General features: G+C 39.5%; 2 protein-coding genes across 13 annotated transcripts in view; one reads left to right on the forward strand and one right to left on the reverse strand.

Annotated features, from left to right (window-relative positions):
* Nucleotides 1-13,381, forward strand: part of cacna1aa (calcium channel, voltage-dependent, P/Q type, alpha 1A subunit, a) — an 89,957-nt gene extending 76,576 nt beyond the window's left edge. For 7 of the 12 annotated variants that reach the window (XM_032588163.1, XM_032588151.1, XM_032588154.1 and 4 more), the window contains 5 exons: nt 1,418-1,531; nt 4,317-4,352; nt 6,000-6,210; nt 6,331-6,608; nt 7,866-13,381. In XM_032588163.1, the coding sequence (XP_032444054.1) occupies nt 1,418-1,531; nt 4,317-4,352; nt 6,000-6,210; nt 6,331-6,608; nt 7,866-8,660 (1,434 nt within the window). In that variant the 3' untranslated portion in view covers nt 8,661-13,381. Of the gene's footprint in view, nt 1-1,417; nt 1,532-4,313; nt 4,353-5,999; nt 6,211-6,330; nt 6,609-7,865 lie in introns of all 12 variants that reach the window. The other 5 variants (XM_032588158.1, XM_032588159.1, XM_032588160.1 and 2 more) reach the window with 3 other exon arrangements.
* A 1,880-nt stretch (nt 13,382-15,261) lies between these two features.
* On the reverse strand, nt 15,262-16,314 carry ier2a (immediate early response 2a). The gene has a single exon (XM_032588164.1). The coding sequence runs from the start codon at nt 16,205-16,207 to the stop codon at nt 15,677-15,679; it is 531 nt and encodes a 176-aa protein (XP_032444055.1). The 5' UTR covers nt 16,208-16,314; the 3' UTR covers nt 15,262-15,676.
* Nucleotides 16,315-20,845: the final 4,531 nt, after the last annotated feature.

A 20,845-nucleotide genomic window follows, 5' to 3' on the forward strand; every position in this document is an offset into this window, starting at 1 on the left:
TTTGCTACACAGCGATAGGAAGTGTCACTGTTTCAAGTTTCCGCACACTGTACCTGCAGTTAGGGCTTTTTTCGGTACTGGTGGTATTGTACAATGTACAGAGTGAAATAATGCAAACAGAGCATCACCTCAAAATTGACACAGAGATCCCAAACAAAAATCTAAAGTTGTTTTGAAATTGATGAAGTAGACTAATATAAATCTTCTGAAATAGCCTCAACCTCAAGGAAATTTTAGTGAAGGTATAGTGCAGGTACATCTCAGTAAATTGAAATATGCACTTCGATTAGGCATGTTAGTCCTTTTGTAAATAATATTTAAAATGTTTTTTTATGTAATTTTCTATTCTTAAATGGATTGATTTCATTAACTGTTGCTGTATTTATTTAAATCTGAAACTAAACCAAACCTATAATTGAGGTAATATGAAATATCCTTTGTTCCATACATGAATGTTAGTTTCCCTTAGTTTCCTATTTCTGTTGTTATTTTTCTACTGTATAAAACAAAGCTACCTTGGTACAGAGGGGTTGACAGTTCTTGCTAGACCATTCTTACTTGCTTTTTGTCCTTGCTAAATCATTTCCAACTATGATCTTATTTGCACCAAACTTAAATTTTTTTTAACTGTCTCATCCTCAAAGTCTTTCTCGTCAGTTGTATTGTTTTTCAAAATCTTTCTGTATCTTCCCGGAAGCACACAACTACATGCATCAATCTTGTGTTTGTCTTCAAAGTGACTCATGTTCATGTTTGTTGTGCTCCTAGATCTAATCAGTGGCGTCTGCATCAGATTTAGCAATCCCTCTATACTGACTAAGGTCTGAAACGGTTTCAACTGACACATGTATAGTTCAACCGTTCCTGCAAGTCAGATTTTGATATATATTTTTTTAAAAACTAGAATATCACATCAACCCACATCAACATTGTTGACAAATTTGCCTTGTGACAACAAAAACAAGATGCTTAATTGGGCATTAACTGCTTTGTGTGCAAACTAACCTTTAACAGCAGTTGTCATTTTCTTCACAACTTTCTTTGCTGCCTGCAGTGTGTCACTATTGCGTCTGGATAACTTTATTGTTGTTTGTCTCATAAGTCCCTTGGGCTGCACATGCCTTTCTCCTCAAATCCATTCCTGCTATTTGTCATTAAAGCCTTTCAACAAGGAAAAAATCTCCTCCCATTGTCCACTCAGTTGAGTTGATGGCAGCTTTTGTTTGGAGTGTACTTCCTGTCATTCCGTGTTTAAATTTCAATCGCTGTGGCAGTCTGCTCCAGTACATACGCTTTCCAAATTCTCCCACCCTTAAGCTCTCTACTGTACCAGACATTTTCCAACTGTTCCCCTACTCCCTGTTAGCTATCATGGCAGCCAGTCACACCATCTCCTGCTCTCCTGCTCTGTTTACAGACGGTAGAGATGAGAGAGATGGGGCAGGATGGTATCTCGGATACTGAGCAATTTCCGCCAATGGAAGGCCACGGCAGGGCCGCTTCCATGCCCCGCCTCCCAGGCGACAACCAAGTGAGCAGCATCCCCACCTCTCCACTGTCTTTGTATTTTCTCCCCCATCATGTGCGTGCCTCACCTGCTTTTATTTAGCACCACTACATCTTACAAGGTCTGAGTACAAAATTGCTCCTGACGTTCCAGTCTGAAGAAATTCTGGGGACATGTTAAGACAGCGTTGGACAAATTGCTGCAATTGCTGGTTTCTGTTTTACATTCACGTTTAATCAGAAACAATCAGTGTGTCTTAACTGTCATGAAAATCCCTGTCCATTAAGATATTTGTCTGGCTAAAACATGGATATGCTAAAACATAGAAATGTTTTACCAGATGCTGCCTACTTGCTAGAATTCTGCTTAGCAAGTCAAAATCAGACCTCTTACTGTCAGTTTATACTTTCACCTGCATGATGGTATTTAATCATGATTTACTTGTTTTTTTATCTCACACTATCATCCATTTTGTCATCATTCATGTATCAGTGAGTGCTCTGGTTGTCATCCACACAAAAAACCTTTTTGAACACGTACACGGTCCCCTAGCCCAACTTTTTATTTAGTCCTTCTATGCCTAATTGTTAGGCCCCCTACCTAAAGAATTACTTATTTTTTTAGTTGTGTTTTATTAAATTGTTTCTTCCCTACAGGCAATGGTTTATTACTCACTGTTAGGAATAGAGGCATAATGCTGTGTGGTTAAACATGTGTGGGGGGTGTGCAGGTGTGTGTTGTGCATGTGTGTGCTTTGCAGGTTTTCTGTGATCTCACTGTTCTGTGTGCCCTTGGAGTCACGTCGGTCCTGCTGCTTTGCTGTGTGCTGCTATTTGAAATCAAAGTGTAAATATTTGTGAAGGCAGATTCATACTTGTGGGTGTTTTGCCCACTGTCATCGCTGTGGTCGCCAATGTGCGGTTGTTTTTGTTCCTTCAGGCACTCAAGAACCAAAACTGAAGTGCATCTTTGATTGCTTATGCAGAAATATGGTGCTTTGCAAAATATCCATAGCACTTTCTTTCATTTTTTAACATTTTCTCACGTTAGAACCACAACTTAGTGTTTATGTTGGGATTTTATGTGAAAGATGAAGTGAAAAAACTCTCCATAGTTAAAATTATTACCTGAAAAGTGTGGAAAGTGCATTAAGTTCAACTTCAGTTAGATATGTCTAAATGAAATCCATTGGTTCTAATCTGTCGTCTGCAGAGGTTTACAGCTGAATTGGGAGAAAGTGTTAATAAAGACCTCTATTGTGAAACCTGACAGAAGTAAAGCTATTGCTGAAACAAAGCTAAACTCCTGCATAGTGGTGTCAGCATCATGCTTTGGGGACGTGATTCTCCAGCGGGGACAGGGAATCTGGTCAGAACTGTTGGGAAACCTGTCTGCTGTTCCCAGACAGGTTCCTTGGATCTGACTGAGTTTAAGGTTCTTGCAAAGAAGATTTTGCAAACACTGTAGCTTCTAGGTCTGTAAAGCTGGTAAATATTTGCAGTAGAAGATGATTCTACAAGGTGTTTACTCACAGAAGCCGAATAAGCCCATAATTCTGGACATGACATGAGACAAGATTTCATGTCCAGAAATCTAGCCTCAAACTATGTGAATGTTTTACCATTTACATTGATAAAACAATGTAATTGGATTTAATTCAAAAGAAATAATGTGCATGTTTTTATTTACATTTCATTAAAAAGTGGCACATTAGCTCCCTGGCTTTGAGGTCTGCAGGCCTCCTTGTCATCACCCTAATCCTTAGCTCAGTTTCCACTCAGTTGTCTGGATGGGTGATTCCAAAACATTACGTACAAGATTTTCACACTCGTCACAGATTTTGAAAAAATTACGAGTTCACCCTAACAGGACTGGTTTTTGTTTCCTCGACTGAAAAACTGAGGATCTCATGCTTAACAAGTTTTCCTGCTGAGGAATCACTCACTGCAGGATTTTGAAAAAGAACTAAAGCCAACTGAACGTATCGAGCTCTCATGGAAATTCTTGTGAGTGTGACTCTTTCAAGAAACAGACATGCTGGTAGGTCGTGGTAATAAAAGATATATTCAGACTTCAGACAGACTCTTGTTTTTGTCTTGGTTGTTCAGATATCTGTATTTTTGGAGGTAAAATTGGGCCATAAATCATATAGCTTGTCCTTGGCTTAAATTAAAATGTATGGAACTTTATGGAAATGATACTTCAGATCCTTTCCCGTCCACTTCACAATTTGGTAGCCTCTTTGTGTTGGTCTGTCACATAATATTCCAATAAAACATTGTCACGTTTGTGATTATTAGGGGAAAAAATTGTGCCAATATTTTTGCAAAGTACTCTATATTTGCCTGACATGATAAATTGAGATTAGGCTTTCTAACAAACTTAAAGGAAGTCAGGCAAACAAATTCTATTTAGCCAATCAAAACTGCACCTTAGTGACAATTTGAGTGTCGCTGAGGCACTGTTGTGGTGGATACCACTCCCAGTGTTTGTTTTAAGTGTTGTTTCTTTCACCATCTCTGCTGCTTTGGTGTCTAATCTTTCCCTCCTTCTCTTTCTGTGTCTGTCTCTTTTCTTCATGGTGGCACTCCATCTTTGTCTGTGCTGAATCTTCCCCACTAACATCCCTTTGTTTTTACTTGTTTTTTGGTGTATCCTGTCTCATGTTTCCAACTGTCCTTCTTTCCTTTAATCGTCCCCTTGCCCCTCTCTTGGTTTTGTGGGTTTGCTCCGTGTGTGACCATACCTCTGGTGTATTTGTGGCTCTGTGTGTGTGTGTGCGCGTGTTTTCTTTGTGCTCATCCAGCAGCGGAGGAAAGGGAAGCACCGTGGCAGTAACCTCAGTGTATGTACCCTGTCTTCTGTTGTTCGTTCCTCTCAATCATTCTCAGTCTCTTCGTTGATTCCCCCCCTCCCCTCCCTTATATGTGATGTCTTCATGTTGTGTCTATCATGCATTATTATATGGGAAGGTTATCTGAGAGGGAGTTATAAAAGCATGAAATATTACGCCAGCCCAGTTTCCAAACTGGTAGAAGTAGTAGTAAAGTAGTAGTACTTTACAGTTTGAAGTTTGGAATTGGGCAGAAGTTTGCCTGACCCCTCTCTTTAGCTATATTTCAAACTACTTTCTCTGGATCTTATGACTCTGTCTCTCTTTGCTCAGCTGCTGCCACTGCTTTGTTGCTGTGTGTCCTCAAACCTGTCTGCTTAACTGTAACGATGTTGACGGTTCCCCCGTTTGTACCCTAGTCTGCACTCAGCATTGCTCAACCTGCATGCAAGAAACTTGAGGAAAAGAAATGTCTCAAACAAAAATGTGTATGCATGTTTGCTTGAGAGGGATAGAGTATGAAATTTAAGGACAATTAGAACAAAGGAATTTAAGTTGTTAAAAGTACTATATTCTGCTGACATATTTTGCTGTCTAGAACTCAAATTTAGGTCAGCTTTGCTGATCATCTTACCTAGTTCCAAGGTAAGATGATCATAGTTTTCAGCCAAATGCGCTGCTTAGGCACTCCTTCCTCAAACAAAAACGTCCATCAGATGAACTGAAACAACTCCAGTGTAGGCATGACTTTGGGAAAGCACATGTGACATAGAAACAGAAAATTAATTTGCCATCTGGAATGTGCCATGCTCAGGGCAATTCTGAGTGAAGATGGGGAAGTATTGCAAGTTGTAATGAGTCTTCAATTTGTATTTTTTTATTTTTTTTAAGCAAATCAAAGAAGCATGAAAGGCATGGCTGTTTGCCAAATCTCCTCTTATTGTAATTCTTGTGTTATTTGTTGCTTGTTTTTTTATGAAATAGGGGACTGCAATTTATAGTAAGTAACCATTTATTTCCACCCAATGCCTCTTCTTCAGACGTTTCTGAATCTGCAGAAAAGACAAAAATCCTAATTGAACTGAGTCCTTTACCTTGTAAAGGACGTATCTGTCGCACACTGTAGCTATATATGAAGAACATAGCTTCAGTGCCTGACAGTTTTTTTTTGTTTTTTTTTTGTCTGGAATATCTTCCTGTAAAATGAACCAGAAACCTGATGATGTCCGTGACACTATTTTTAAAGAAACTACTTTCTCACCGATGCAGTGAAGATGATAGAAATATTGTAGTGCTGCTAGCAAAAACATGTTATTATTAATAGATGCTCACAATTTTATCAGGTTTCTCTTTTCAGTATTTAATATTGTGTTAGGTATTTTTCTAGATGGCAGGAATCACAACATCTCAGGGTTTAGATCAAACCTGCCCAATAGGCTGCTTTGCAGATCCCTACCCTATGAATTTCATTTGCCATAAAGTGGATTTTGAGAGAGCATGCTTGTGGCACTAGCAATTGCAATAGTCTTTAAGTTTAGATGAGTTTTTAAGAAATTCTAAGGGGATTGCATAAAAATTTAGCATACAAACAAAAACGCCATCTTGACGGTTACAAGAAACTTTCTCTTCATCTCTTGGTGGGCTCTCTTTCTTTCTTAGACCATCAGTGACAACAGTCCAATGAAGCGGTCCGCCTCATCTCTGGGCCACAGCAGGTCTGGGCGAGGACACAGAGACAAAGGAGATGATTACCACATGGAGTGTTCAATACCCGAGGAGGGGAGAGCTTCCAGACACGGACACCGGCGAAAGGATCGCAGTCATCGAGCGTCTGAGAGGTCCCTCTGTCGCTACAGTGAAATTGACACAGGTCAGGGAAAATAAAACAAGTACATTTACATCTGTTGCTTTTAGGTGATACAAAGATTTGATTTGTAAACTAAATCATGTGTTTTTAACACACTGATAATAAATCCAACATGTTGCCCGGGCACAGACCTGAGCACGACCACACAGTCTGGTGACCTCACATCGAAAGAGAAGGACCGCGACCGAGACCGGGGTCGATCCAAAGACCGTAAGCACCACCACCATCATCACCACCACCACGGCTCCGTGGACAAGGAACGCTACGTGCCAGAACGCGGTGGCGAATATGGACACAGACACTCCCGGGACAGGGAGCATGACCGGGAGAGGGATAGAGACCGGGAACGGCGCTGGTCGCGATCACCCAGCGAGGGCCGTGAGAACGTTCCGCACAGACAGGTGGGCTCCAGGGTCATTTAGTTCCTGCATGTAAAGCCACTGATTTGATATTTGTGTGCTATGAATTTCAGTGTTTCTAATTTGATGGCAGCTACCTTATATATTATCAAATGATAAAAAGACCCAAGATACATAGATGTCCTGTAAATCATATCCTTTCCAGAAGGATACTATCTACTTGATAAAAGATTGACTGAGACCAAAAAAAAAGTTTGTCAGTTATGCTGCTATTAAATCAGAGGCGATTTTGTCTTGAAAATGTCACAAAAAAAGTTTTTAATGTTTTTATGTACTACTACATTCACATAAACTGATGCATTATTGTGACAATAATAATGCAAAATATATTATTGAGGCATGTATGTTTGATGAAGTCAGTATGTCTCCAACAATCCAGCAAATACTCATTAAAATTAGAGATGCATCTATCTAATAAGTTTTGTCCTCCCAAAATTGGGACGTCCTATTCTACCAACACTGTTATCTATCTGCAAGCTGAATGAAAGCTGTGCAACGCAGAGTTGTCCTTAAATTGTTGTCCTACTGAAATGCACAGGAAACCATTTTAGATTAAGCATGGTGCCTATCAAGCTTAAAATGATTGGATTCTCAACTAATTTCTCAGTGCTTCTCTAATGAAAATGTATATTTGACTACCTTGATGCTGTGACCAGCTGCCTAATATTCTTATCTTGCTACTGTCTTATCACATCCCACCACTAAATGTTGCTTTTCTTGAAAAATGGCCTTGTAGGTCTTTATACAGTGGATAAATACAACAAAGTTAATTCTAGTGAACAAAATATGTTTTCTGTTTTTATTCTCAATACTTACACTCTGCTGTGTTTGCTGGTCTGCAAATCAACCCTTTAACTTTTTTTTCTTCTGTCGTCTTTTTTTTTCTTTCCTCTGCATGACATCTTTGCTTCTCTTTGTATGGTGCTGTTTGGAATCTCATCTCTTATATTCACATCTTCTACTCCTGTTTATCCACTGCTCTGCTGCTCTTTGATGCCTTTATTTATTTTTTTCTTCCACAAACATCATGATCAGGGCTTTTCTTCTTGTTGTTGCTCTTAAATCTTGTTCTTGTCTTCCCTTGCTTCTCTATTTGGCTTCCTCTGTCTTTCTTGCATCCCTCTTACTCCTTCTCTGTTTGTTTTATCCTCTGTCTTCATCTTCTGCTTTGTTCTACATGTTGTGTCTTTGAATTTGTGGTTCGTTTTTTTTATTTGCTTTATTTCACTTTTTGTGTAGGGCAGTAGTTCAGTCAGCGGAAGTCCAGTTCCATCGACCTCGGGAACCAGTACACCACGGAGAGGTCGCCGACAGTTGCCTCAGACCCCTGCCACACCCCGACCCCATGTCACGTACTCCCCTGTAGTCCGTAAGTCCATGCCCACTCCTCCTGGGGGACCGCAGGGCAGACCCCCAGCCCCAGGTCCCCACCACTTTTCTCCAGAGCCTCTTCAAGGGCAGGGTCCACCCCCAGCTGGAGTCCCAATGGCCCACCATGGCACACCCCGCCAGAGTCATCATCCCCCACTACGCTGGGGTGACTCAGGTGGAGGAGGCGGTTCCATGGAAGGGGAAGGCTGCTTCTACAATCAGGAGTACCAGGACTATGATCCACACCATGAACCACCCGCCTACGAGCCAAGTGCCATGCAGAGTGGAAACCCTCACCCCCACGCTAACCACCCTCTGCCTCCTCCCACACAACCACAGCCTCACAACCCCCACCCCCTTCCTCCTTCACAGCCTCATCCGGTGAACAACCCCCACCCGCAGCCCACTCGCACCTCACCCAGAACTGTCAGCCACGCGATTCCTCCCACCACTGCCCTGACTGGGCCTGTGCAGAACCAGGTTCAGCCTGCTGCCCAGCGCCGCCTACCAAATGGCTACCGATCGTCATCCCCTTCCACACACCTCCATGGACCTCCACACACTGGGCCTCACAAGGTTCCTCCTCCGGCTGGGCATCCGAGGGGTCCCCGCAAGGGACTGCACGAACCCTATGGTGACAGGGAGGAAGACGATTGGTGCTAGCCCCCGGGGACGGGGAGGGATGTATAATCAATAGACTCGAAAAAAAAAGAGAGCTCCTAGCCAGAGCAGTGACTGCCAAGGGAAACCACAACCTTTCTTTTTCATCTGGTTATTAGTTTTAGTCACCCCAACTTCTCGGGGTGCCACGTGGACGCTTCACGGGATGAAAAGATTATCAGCGTAAAATAGACATAGCGAGAAGGCAAAGGTTGAGTCTGGAGAAACAAGAAGCAACAACTTTTGTGTTCTGCTTGCATTGTTGATCATCTCTTGATGCCAAAAGAGACCAAGCTCAGATTTAAGTTCTTTTTAAGATGGGAGGAGAAATGATAGACACTACTCTTTGTGTCTTAATTTATGCCTCTGGCAATGAGCTATAGCCACTTACAAGATGTCAAGAGTTGCGACTCGATAAAAGACACTTTAAAGTCAGAGCAAAAGGAACAACCTTTTATTTTCCTTTTATAATGTTTTCTTGAGGCTAACTATTGAGTTAGCTGCAAAAATAGTCTAATCCAACCCTCCCAGCCACCAATGAAATATTGATGAGTTTTATCATCTGTGTTTTTAAATCTGACAACAAGCCCTCTGCCTGTAAATGGTAAGAAGGCTAAGTGGGTGGGAGAGTTGGGAAGTGTTGCAGGGGTGGTGAAACGTCTCTCTGTCAAAAAAAGCCAGAGGACCGGATGGGTGTGTTGGGAATATTTAACACACTCCTCTCAGAGACAGAAAAAAAAAAACTTTATCCAACCTCATCCCATGACCAAGAAAAAAAACGAGGAAGGATTTCATCAACAAAAAACAAATAACTGTTTTCTGCAGTATTTCTTGTTCTACTCCTGCGGCTGCTTCTTATTCTTCCTCCTCCTCCTCTTCTTCTTCTTCTTCTTCAGAACATCGAAGCTTGAATCTTCTGTTGCACCCCACACAGCTTCGTTTTTTTAAGACTTGCGGAGTTGTAACACTTTATGGAATCCTGCATGAATGCTACAAAAGAATACTAATGATACAAACAATGAGAATCTACTGTCTGTTTGGAAGGACGGGGGTCTCTCCTCCTTTCCGTTGTGGTCTGTAGGGTTTCTCTCTTTTTTACTGAAAAATACTTTCTGTTTCTCTCTTTGTGCTCTGAATGACATTCCTCTTGCCGTACCTTCATTTTCAATAAAAATCAAACGACAGAGGGCTACAAGGGAAATCGGATAGTTAGTGTATGTTTATCTGCGGGTGGGTGTGGTGGGAGGGGTGGGAGTTTTGCTTGCTTGTCAACTGTCCGTTCTGTGCCAAATGCCTGCCACTGATACAGCTGGAATTGCACATATTTTTAGTGAAAGTAACTTTTTTGTAACAAACGTCATCATGCCGTTATGATATAATGGGTAGCAGGGTAAACTTAACATGGATTGATTTTTTTTTTTTTTAGGTTATTTGTAACGTGGGTTCAGTGGTGGTGAAAAGTCAGACAAATCAGTAACTCAAATCTTAAAGTCTTCCAGGGTTTGGGGTTCAAACAGAGGTATCAGAGAGAAAGAGACCAATAGAAAGGCACAGAAAGGAGAGAAACTCTTCATCTTTGTTTTTCTTCGTCTCCGAGGGAAATGTTGGATAAACTGCTAATGTAATTGCTTGTATTTGATTAGTGATTGTGAGAATGAGATGGATGCTCTGTGTTTTGTTTTGTTTTTTTTTTTTTTTTTGGAGCTCAGGTAATCCTTTTTCCAACCCTTTGGTGGACCTCTAACACTCAGACATGCTGTGGGAGAAGGATGTTTGCTTGGCCCCTCTTTCGAGATGGCTCTAGTGACAGACACAGAATCTCAAGGAGCTCTGGGGGTATGCAGATTCAGTGGTAGTCGGACGGATAATATCTAGAGTGGGAACATGCCGAATAATCTAATCCACACCTTTGCCTGAGGTGAGCCTAATTTAAAACAAGGGATGAGGCTGTGTAAATTGTTCAGCACCATTAAACATTTTACTAAAAAAAAAGCAAGATTGGGGAAAATGGATAAGAGCATGTAATGTTTTCATTTTAAGGGGGATTTTTATAGATTTTCAACATTACTGTTTTATTCATCCATTTATTTATGTATGTATTTTATTTACTGAAAAGACAAAAATAATGGGTACCTCAAAAAATTCTCAAAAGGCTACTAACATCATTGTATGCCACCTTTAGATGCAAAATCTGAAGGTTGTTTCTATTAGAAACTGTTATTCTGAACAGGAGATCTAAAGCGTGGTCTTAGAACAAGGAAGGTAATGTAGTTTTGTAATTCTGTCCCCTTTATTCTTCAGCAAGCTTAAACATTTTCAAATGGCAAATCGCTCCAAGATGTGCACAAAATGAATGCAAACTTTCAGTTTTATGTCTAATAAAGATTCACAAATACACAACAGAGGTGTCTTTGCAGGACTGATATTAGAAATGTATCAATTTATTATGACAGTATTTTGAAAGATTACTGCCAGTATTTTTGGACATAGTTATGTGTTAATTATCCATTAATCCTGTCTTACCACTCAACTGTCTGCAGCAGTGATAATAACAACTCTTGAGATTAATATAAAAACATAACAAAATGCAAATTATTGCTTAATCACATCTCCTCTGATTAGTAATCTATTATATTTATGTTAAATATATAAATACATCAGCTTTGCCTTACAATGTACAAAGACAACCTAGTCTTTTGGACAATTCATATAAATGTAAATGATTATGAGGTTGTGTTGTCTAAAAAGGTATGCAGTTAAAGAATATTAAAATGTGTGACGCTTATAAAGCATTCAAATTACAAAATTTATTGATACCACTCCCTTTACAAATTTATGTTTTCAAAAAGAGTTGCTTTGTTAAGGTCCACACTAACTGTCCAGATATTTCCACTTGAAAACCAGTTTCCCAATGCATAGCAAAAGAAGGGTGGGGCTGTTGTAATAAATAAGATAAAGAAAATAATAACTTTCTGTTTTATATGTCTGAAATCTTTATAAAACCATGTTTTTATCTTGAAGCTGATCCCACCCGTCAGCAGAACTCTGCCAGTTTCTGTGTCTGCAGTCAGGTGTTGTTAGCTCTCTCAGGCAGGTGATAAATCCAAAATGTTTGACACCGCTGGCGACCTCCAGGGGGTGCCATAAGACAGTAAAATTCAATTACGTTTGAGGGAGCGTTGTGCCTGTAGCATTTTCTCTCACCTCCAGGCCACCTCATCAGCGCTCACCTTGTCAGCAGGTGAGTGAACTACACTGTAGCAAAGTTCAGACGGGTTGGAGAAATGACGTTTTGGGCTTTTGCTGATATTCTGGAAATCACCTGGGTTCTGAGTGTTATGCTCCCGTGTGGCTTCCGATTCCTTGTCGGCGTGTTTCTCTGTGTGCCTCAAAACAACCCCGGTCACCAACGCACACCGCTGTCAGCCCCAGAGCACTGTTGTTTTCCCGTTTATTGTTTTTAAGTTGACCAACGTTTTTAACCTGGAGGCCTATCACACGTTGACCAGAGAATGCATCAAAAACAAAAACAGAAATGAAAAATAAAAACTGCCTATTAGTGTCTTTCCAGCCTTAGTGGGATGTCACGAACAAGTACTTTTCACATCACTACACTGAAGACAAAAAAATAATAAAAATCAGAAAGCAACTAGGTATGTAGCTCCTGGTTGTGGTGTGTGGAAGTGAGCTTTTTGCTAGTATGTGTGTACACGGGTGAATGTGTTTGGGATCACTGAAGTTTTATTTCTTGTGCTTGCTTTTGTTTTCTATGCTTTGTCAGCAGAAATCCTTTTTTCCAAGTTCTGAACATGTCTGTCATATCATTGTGACAGTTTGCGATTATCCGTGTTTGTGAGCGTGTGTGCTGTCAGTCAAACCTTTGAATGAGACGTGCAAAACCTGAGCATTCACTTTTCCATCTTTGTGTATATGCTGCAGTAAAATCCACTAACACGCTGATTAACCACACGAGTTCTTCAAAAAGCAATGTAAAGTCGCAATGGGGAGGAAAAACGTATTTTTTGTTTGTTTGATTGATTTTTTTTTAAGTATAAAAGATATCAAAAAAGAAAAAAAAAAAAATCTAGTTCCAGAAATGCATGTGCTATGTGCATGCCACACCGTGGGTTAAAAGTCATCTTCAGGACAGAAAAGAAAAAGCACATTAATTAATTCAGAGAAATAAGAAAAAAAAGATATATAAATAGATAGATGTTTTTAAAAAAAAAAAAAAAAGCAATGTTTCTTTTTTTCTTCTATTTTTGAAAACAAAAAAGACAAAAAGTAAAAAAAAAAAATGAAAACACTGAAGAGACTTTGGTAAGAGTCAAAGTCTTGTTTCTTTTCTTCATTTATGGGGTTGAGACACAACACATCCAAGTTCAGGACACCGCAAAAAATAAAATAAAAAAATAACTGTTTTTAATGAAAAAGAGAGAATAAATAACACAGTTCTGAAGACGGTGTATTCTCCTATCTACTCATGTGAGGATCAAGGGGTGCAGGAGCTAGCCAAATCTGTTGATGTGCTTGTTCTAACTGGCTGTTGGACCTTTGATCCTTCACTAACGTACTCTGTTTTTTCCCCCCCTCCCTCTCTAACTCTTATCTCTCACACTCTCTAACCTTTCTCACTCTCGGCCAGTCTCACCGCTATTTCTACCAGTGCATTTTGTAATTCCAAACAGATCTCTTCCTAAAGAATAAAATCCAGAGAGAATGCACCTGCCTTTGCCTTTTTTTTCCCCCTATTGTCTTATTTTACTCAGTGTTTTTATGCGTCGATGTGAGTAAATGCATGCTTAGTACTTCACTGAAGTTACCGAAATAATTTTGACAGTGATGGCTCTTATCATGCTATGTTACGTTTAAGATGAACACTGGTCTATTTTTATGTAGACTGACAAATCGGAACGTCATCAATATTCCAGCTGTAGAATATTGAATATCAAAATCAAACATTTCACTTCAGATGTTCCCATTTATAAATAACATGAAATAGACTGCCTCTGCAAACCTATGCTAGGTATACTGTTTATACTCTTTTTGAAAACTATTATGTTGGGTAAAAAAAATAATAATAATTAGAGAATTTATTGAAATTGTTCAATTGTGATATGGCTATTCTAGAAGTACTGGTGTTTTAAAAAAGGGAACTGATGGGTATGAATAAGCAGCCATGTTAAAAACGAGATTAAGAAATGTATGTCAGTGTTGTAGACAAGCACTGCACATACCCATGAATGTAATGTAGTTGCTTTTCTACTGTCTGCGTCTGAAAAGAGACAGACGAAATGGTCTGAGTGGGTGGGAACCATTTGTCATCCAGTGAGGAAATCAATGCATCAGCTGAGGCATGCGCCATAAGCCCTGCTTTTTTATCCACAGCTGAGTGGATGCCCACTTTATCTTTAACAATTATTAAATTCAATAAATTGGTTTAATGTGATACATTGCAGACTGTGCATCATTCAGAAAATTGATAACAGCAATTTTTGTATATGTTTGCATATAGTCACCTAACTAAAATAATGGCTGAAGTCATTTTTTGAAAGAAAAAAAAAAAACACCACCTCCTTTTAATTGCAAAAAATAATTTAGACACAAAATGACTTCAGCCATTATTTTATAGGCAGGTGACTATATTTACATTGTGAGTGGTTGATGATGAATTCAGGTCACTCTGGCAGCTCAGCTTTGAGCTTATCCTGCTTTTCCCACATTGCCTCTTCATAATTTCTACCTGGGCGATACGCCGGCCTTAGTGTTATAGACGGTGCACAGGCTTTAATATTTTTGAACATATGCAAATACAAATGACCCCTAGGTCTTAATAAACAAAATAAATCAGAACTAGGTTACATTTCCCGTGGCTGATATTCACAATGTAGTAAAATTCAGCAATTCCTCTTTACAGATGAGTTGGTGAGAGAAACCAGTCTGTGTGTAATGTGTATGACGCTTGCACTTTCACAGCCATGACCAGTCTCATCTAGGTCTCCGTACACAGACGGCATTCCGGTTTCAGCCGGAAGAATAAGCTCTCAGTTGAGGCCTCACACAGCCCTACACCCCCTACTGAATTCCTCTCCCCCCCCTTTCTGGGCTATTACCCCTTCCCCCAAAACAAACACAGCTACTGGTGAATCCCTGCACGACAGTTACATGAAACTTTTAATTATTCATGTCATAACTGCCTATATTTACTTAATTAAACAATACTGTTTTTTTGCATTTTATTAATGACGCAACAATAATTGAATGCTCTTAAGGTGAAAAAATGTGTACTCCAACTCACTATCATAGTAATACTTGAGGAGCAACAAACCCTCCATTGTTTTTAGTGTTTGGCTTTATGGCATCCCCCCCCTCACCCCCATCATTCTTTAGGACCACAGTCTCCTGAATGCTCCCTGGTTTTATTGTGCTAATCAGCATGGGGGGATGTGAAACTGTGGGGGAAGGAAAATAACTTCTAAGCACCCAAACAAAGTTCCAAAGGCACCACTTTCACACGGACAGTTTTCCCAAATGCAAATGCAAATTTTGTGGATCTCTCTGAATTACGTGTTTCCAAAGGGAGAACAAAAAAAACTTTAGACTGTTTTCAAGTACAAAATGTTTTTTAATAAATACTGAGGTAGTTGCAGTCAATGAGAATTTTACACTTTATCACATCTTCTATGTTAAGTCAGGATGTAGACAATAACAAGCTCATATTAAGTTTGCTATGTGAAGCAGCAACAGAGTTCACGTTTATGTGAAGCAAGTCGATGAAAGGCAGAAATTGTCCCGATCCTTGAGAAGTTCCGCCTGTGTTCAGATGAAGTTATTATGAGGCATGGAGTCACGTGAACTGCAGCGATCCAACTGGTACGAGCCCAAGCTGTCCCTTCAGGGCCTTCGCTGTCCCTCGCGTGTACCCCAGCTCAGACACTGGAACAGGCGCACCGTAGTGGGGCGTTCATGGCTCCCACGGGGCCGAGTAGAAAACTTTCACAAGTCCTCTCTCGGGGTGTTCAACACGCTGCTATAACCGTCTGGAGGGGGATGGGGCTTGGGGAAGGTCCCAGCTCACTACAACAGTTTGCGTAATCCACCAAAACTGAGCTGACAATGAGCTGTTGAGCAGTCCCATACTCCAGTTTTGCCTTCTTACACGGCAGGAAGTCCGGCTCGGCGGTAGCTTTGCCCCGTCTTTTCCGCGTGTGGTGCGGCGGCCCGCTCAGACAAGTACTATCCTGGTTTTGCTCGTCGCCCTGCGCGTCCGCGTCGGCGGCCAGGTGAGGAAGAGAAGCGGGACCCTGGAGCTCTTGAGTGCCGCTCGCCTCAGTGGTCATCTTAACCTCAGAGGGCTGCTGTTCCTCGCGCTCTTCCTCCATACTTTCAGCCGTAGTCTGTGCCGCATGGTAAATGTCCCGAGCGGATTTCATCACCAGAGTCAAGAGGAGGCTCCGGTGCAGCCGCAGACCCCCACGCTGCGTCCGGGAGCTGTACAGTTTGCCCAATGCCACCACCATGATCCGCTTGGCCTCGGCGCTGACCTCCATCTCGCAGCTTGTTTTGAAACTAGTCCGAGGAAGGAAAACAATCACTTCAATGACCCCGTCGCTCTACTACAACTTCACTCGTAGACACAATACAGATTCCACGCGGGACAGATACTTATAACCTCGCTGACGTCACACACGCCAAGCGTCATCAGTCACAGGGCAAAGTCCCGCCCATCGGCCGTGGAGCAGCTGTGTGGGTCAACTGTGAACTATTTTTAATAAGCTTATAAATTTGGCTTGAAAGCAAGTCCTAAGATTGTAAATAAAAGTTGTTGTAAATAGCTTTAAAATGAGCCATAAATTGATGAAATGCACACATATATGGCTATAAATGTCTTGCACAATGATGGCCCGTGGAAGTAATAATGAACACGTTTTGAGATATTTTAGTAATAATTGTTCATTTCAATAGAAAACGTAATAAGTAAGGGAAAACAAATAAAACAGTTAGGAAACAGCTATTGATACAATTTTAAAATATTTTTAAAATGACTAGACACATCTTTAATAAATACTATCAGGGAGAGTTGTTGCCAAAATTTGGAAATGCTCAACATAACTGCAAGAATGTTAGGGTTGTGTAATTAAATGTTTGCCGTTAGTAATTACTTCAAATTAACTTAATGTACTACACCCCTGTTAAGGTGTCTATGCTCTAAGTTAAATTATTCTCTATATGTACATCTGTATGGTAAACTTATTGTCAGTAAATTGGTTTTCATAGAGTTAAGAATAAATCATAGATTTTCTATAATTTGCTTGTACTTGTGGGGTTTGTAATCGAAAGGAAAAAAAAAAGAAAAAACAGTGGCTGGTGAAATGTCTGAGTGGCCAGTAAAAAATTTTTAATTTCCACCCCTGATTGAAAGACATGATTGTGGCTTTGTAATTCAAAGCCAAAATTATATTTCCAAAATCACGATTATTAAAATCAAGGCCACAATTATGAGTGACTTTAAAAGTGATATAAAGTAAGATTTACACGTTTCATGAATATGAGATTAAGTCAGAATTTTGATTTTAAAAGTCATATATATGGGTGTAAAATCACAATTGAGACTATGAGAGTCACAACTAAGAGGAAAATACTAGATTTTGACTTTCACATCCATAAATATGGTAAGTTTGTCTTTTACAGTCTCAATTGTAAGATTTAACATTTTGACACAGAAAGCAACAATTACGACTTGGAAAACTAATAGACACTAGTCATAGAATACAGCTATAATTGTGATGCGACTATCAGAAGAAAAAAAAAAGGTAATTGAAACAGAAAATATTACTTTGAAAGTCAAAATGATGACTATTTTTCTCAATTATTTTAGATGGCAGCTTTCTTTTAAGTGGTGGAAATAGCCTCAACCCAGTCAGTTGGAAAACATTAAAAATTAAGACAGATTAGAAGAAATCTGCCAACCTTTGCTGGAAATTAACATTTCAGAATATTCTGAATTCTTAAAATCCTTTCGGGTTAGCCTATTGAAGAGCGGGATTTTTATGTCTACAAACATTTTTTTTATGTCTGCACATACACGTTTTACAATGCAAGAGTGGGAAACAGTCAAAGCAGTGGAAGGAATTCCTGTCTATTATTAGCCACCTTCACTTCAAGAATGAATGCCATTCCACTCCTGCAGCTATCTGGAGCAGTCAAGAAGAGAGGCTGTATTATTAGTTCAAGCTTCCTTCTGGTCTCACCCATCCCCCAGTGTGCTGCTTCCTTTTGCAGGAAACACAAAAAGGAAGGGGAGGGCGGAGGGAAGGGGGGGTTGGGGTTAACAGACAGATGCCCATATTAGGTACATCCTGCTCTTCTGGGGCCTTGCTGAGGAAAACCCATGACGTGTGTGTGGGAGCCCTTGTTTCCTGAAGCCATTTAAAGTAACAGTAGCGCAGATTGCGTCAGCATGCTACTTCCCTGAGACCATATATGGGCAAAAACATGTTTTCCCCCAACTTTGCATGAAGTTCAGCTACTTCACATTTGATTTGGAGAAATGCCTTGAATGTCCTAGATCGACGTGCATATTGCTAATATGAAATTTGGATGTTTCAAAATATTCTGTTGCAGCACATTCTTGTGGAAGGTTGTTTTTCATCCAAACTGCTTTGTATTTTCAAGGAATACCTGATATGTGTTTGACAACCTTTCTATTGAGAAAAATTGGTACATGCTTGCATATTTAAACAAGATATAAACAGGTGGTCTTTCAAATAGCTGCATAAGTTAATGTGCAACAAGCTGCTTATATTATGTTTTGTCAATAGTTTTTTTGTAGCAGCTTCATTTAAGCTATGTTCCAGAAACTATTTGAAATAATATTCATGTGCATCAGATGTAAGACATGTTATTAGTGGTTAAACTGCTCGTGATGAGCATATAAAGTAGGTTGATTTTTATTTTTAATCATCTTAATACTAATACATTTTTTCTGGGTCACTTTGCTGTAATCAGGCTTAATATTAGAGAACAAATGTTACAGGATTCATGCTAGAGGTGCTGCAAACCCTAAACACTCAGGAAAGGTGAAACGTGTGACTCAGTCAAAAGTCTAAGAATTTCTTCTCCAAATGCGCCATCTGCCGTTCACCATAGGTTAAAACAACCTGTGCTATCTTCTACACACAGCCATTGCTTTGTTGAGCAACTGTCTAACTACTCAGCTGATCTGGCATTCATCCTGTCTTTACAACGACTTTCTTGTTGTATGAGGTATTGTTCTAAGATGGTTTTCATTTATTCTTGATAGTAAAGACTAGGACCACATAGAAATGAATGACGAATGCAAAAGCATCCAAAAACCAAAAAACAGGAAAAAAAAAAAAAAATCATGGAAAGACTTTTTAAAAGGCTTGGAAAAGAAATAATCAAGACCACTTTAAATATTATAGCATAATCTTGCCCGAAAGCATAAATATAAGAAAATTATGGACTGTTTAATGTTGCGTGCTTACAGCCCGCCCAGTAATGATGTAGCTCAAATTGTTGCTTTTCACTGTGCATTCACAAGCTTGTTGATGAGGAACTAAAATACAAAATAAATGCAGGAGACAGACAGAAGGCCTCGTCTATGGTTGTGGGTAATTAATCCTTATCATAAGTGGTACTTTCTGTTGCTATAGAATTATTAAAAAGTTGAAATCTTAAGCATGTGCTACACAAATAGTCCACGAGAGGGAGAAAGAGCTGCATATGTAATTTTTTTCTCAACTATTAATACTCATTCATTGGGATACTACCCATGAACCACCATGTTCGTGTGAAAGTTTGTCATGTGGGTCAGTAGATACTGACCTCTTTCAAATCACAGGTGATCCAGATCACTTCTTCAAATATTTTATTGTGTTTTGATTTACTGCCTTCCTGGTCCTGCTGGTGCTTTTCTCTCTGGTTTGACAGACTCTTTATCTTCCATTATTAAACGTGAGAAAATTTTATTGATCATAAATTTTAACATGCATGTGGATGAAGCATCATCCAAAAAGATTGTTTATCTTTTACTGAGTCTTTTCATGTCATTTAACATGTCTCTGGTCCCACAATAGGTCACATGTTGAACTGTGTTTTTGCTCTTGGCCTAAGTATCATAATTTGTGTGTTATTGATGTTCACGTGACTAATCATTGCAGTGTATCTTTTAACCTTTCCACCAGCTTAGAATCTTGAAGAAAGTTATTTCTCAGAAATGACTGAGGGAGTGCTCTAATGTTGATGGTTGCAACACTCTTTTCAACATCATTGCTTGGATATTCTTAATATAGTGGTACCACTGAAAACTGCTTCTGTACCACTGTGAATAACTTCTCCATAGACATATGAATCAATGTGGAAATCCAAAAGAAAGTGTTGTTAGTTAGAACGCCTGTGGAAGTCCACTAATCTTGAGGTTCATAGGGAATTTGGCTCTCTTTAAATTAAACCATAAATAGCTAGAATGGCATATTTTTCAAATAATATGTCTTTAAATAGGACAAATTGTGGGGTCCTAACAATCACCTGTGATCCCTATTGTACCCGAGTCCTCTAAAGCTGACAGCAATGATTTTCTCTTTCTTGTGTGTCATGTAGGTCAGTAATGTCAGTGGAAGCATTCGTCCATCTAAGTGGCACAACTTTGTTTCTGGTTCTCCACTTTCACAGTCTCTGAAAAGGACTGAAATAATGACTCTGACATTCATCTTTACTTGATTAAATCTACGTATCTGAATGTCATTCTCCCTGTGGTATTTTTCTATTTTTTAGAAATATGTTTCCTGCTATTGGCTCTTGTATTGTAGAAGTTTGCAAGACTTTACTTGTGTACTGGCCTCTTTTTGCAAACCAAACCTCAGAAACATTGGTGTTACTTTTTATTCTGTCATTCCTTTTTGCTAAAAAAAAATACTTCTTATCTGAAGAACTCTGGTGTACGATGTTACACATGTTCTGTTTTGATCTTGTTATGGTTTTACTTTTTGTGTTTTTATACTTGGTTTTATTGTAAAGCACTGTGATTTTTATCTGCAAAAATTGCTATATAAATAAAGTTTACATAATTTTATTTGCATACTATTTATGGCATCACCAACAAAAGCAGCCAAGCTAAACTTTGTTGCATAAATAAGAAGCTGCATTAGACAAATTGTCCACAAGAT

The sequence above is a fragment of the Xiphophorus hellerii genome, chromosome 16 (genome assembly GCF_003331165.1).
Source record: "Xiphophorus hellerii strain 12219 chromosome 16, Xiphophorus_hellerii-4.1, whole genome shotgun sequence".
Taxonomy (NCBI): Eukaryota; Metazoa; Chordata; class Actinopteri; order Cyprinodontiformes; family Poeciliidae; genus Xiphophorus; species Xiphophorus hellerii.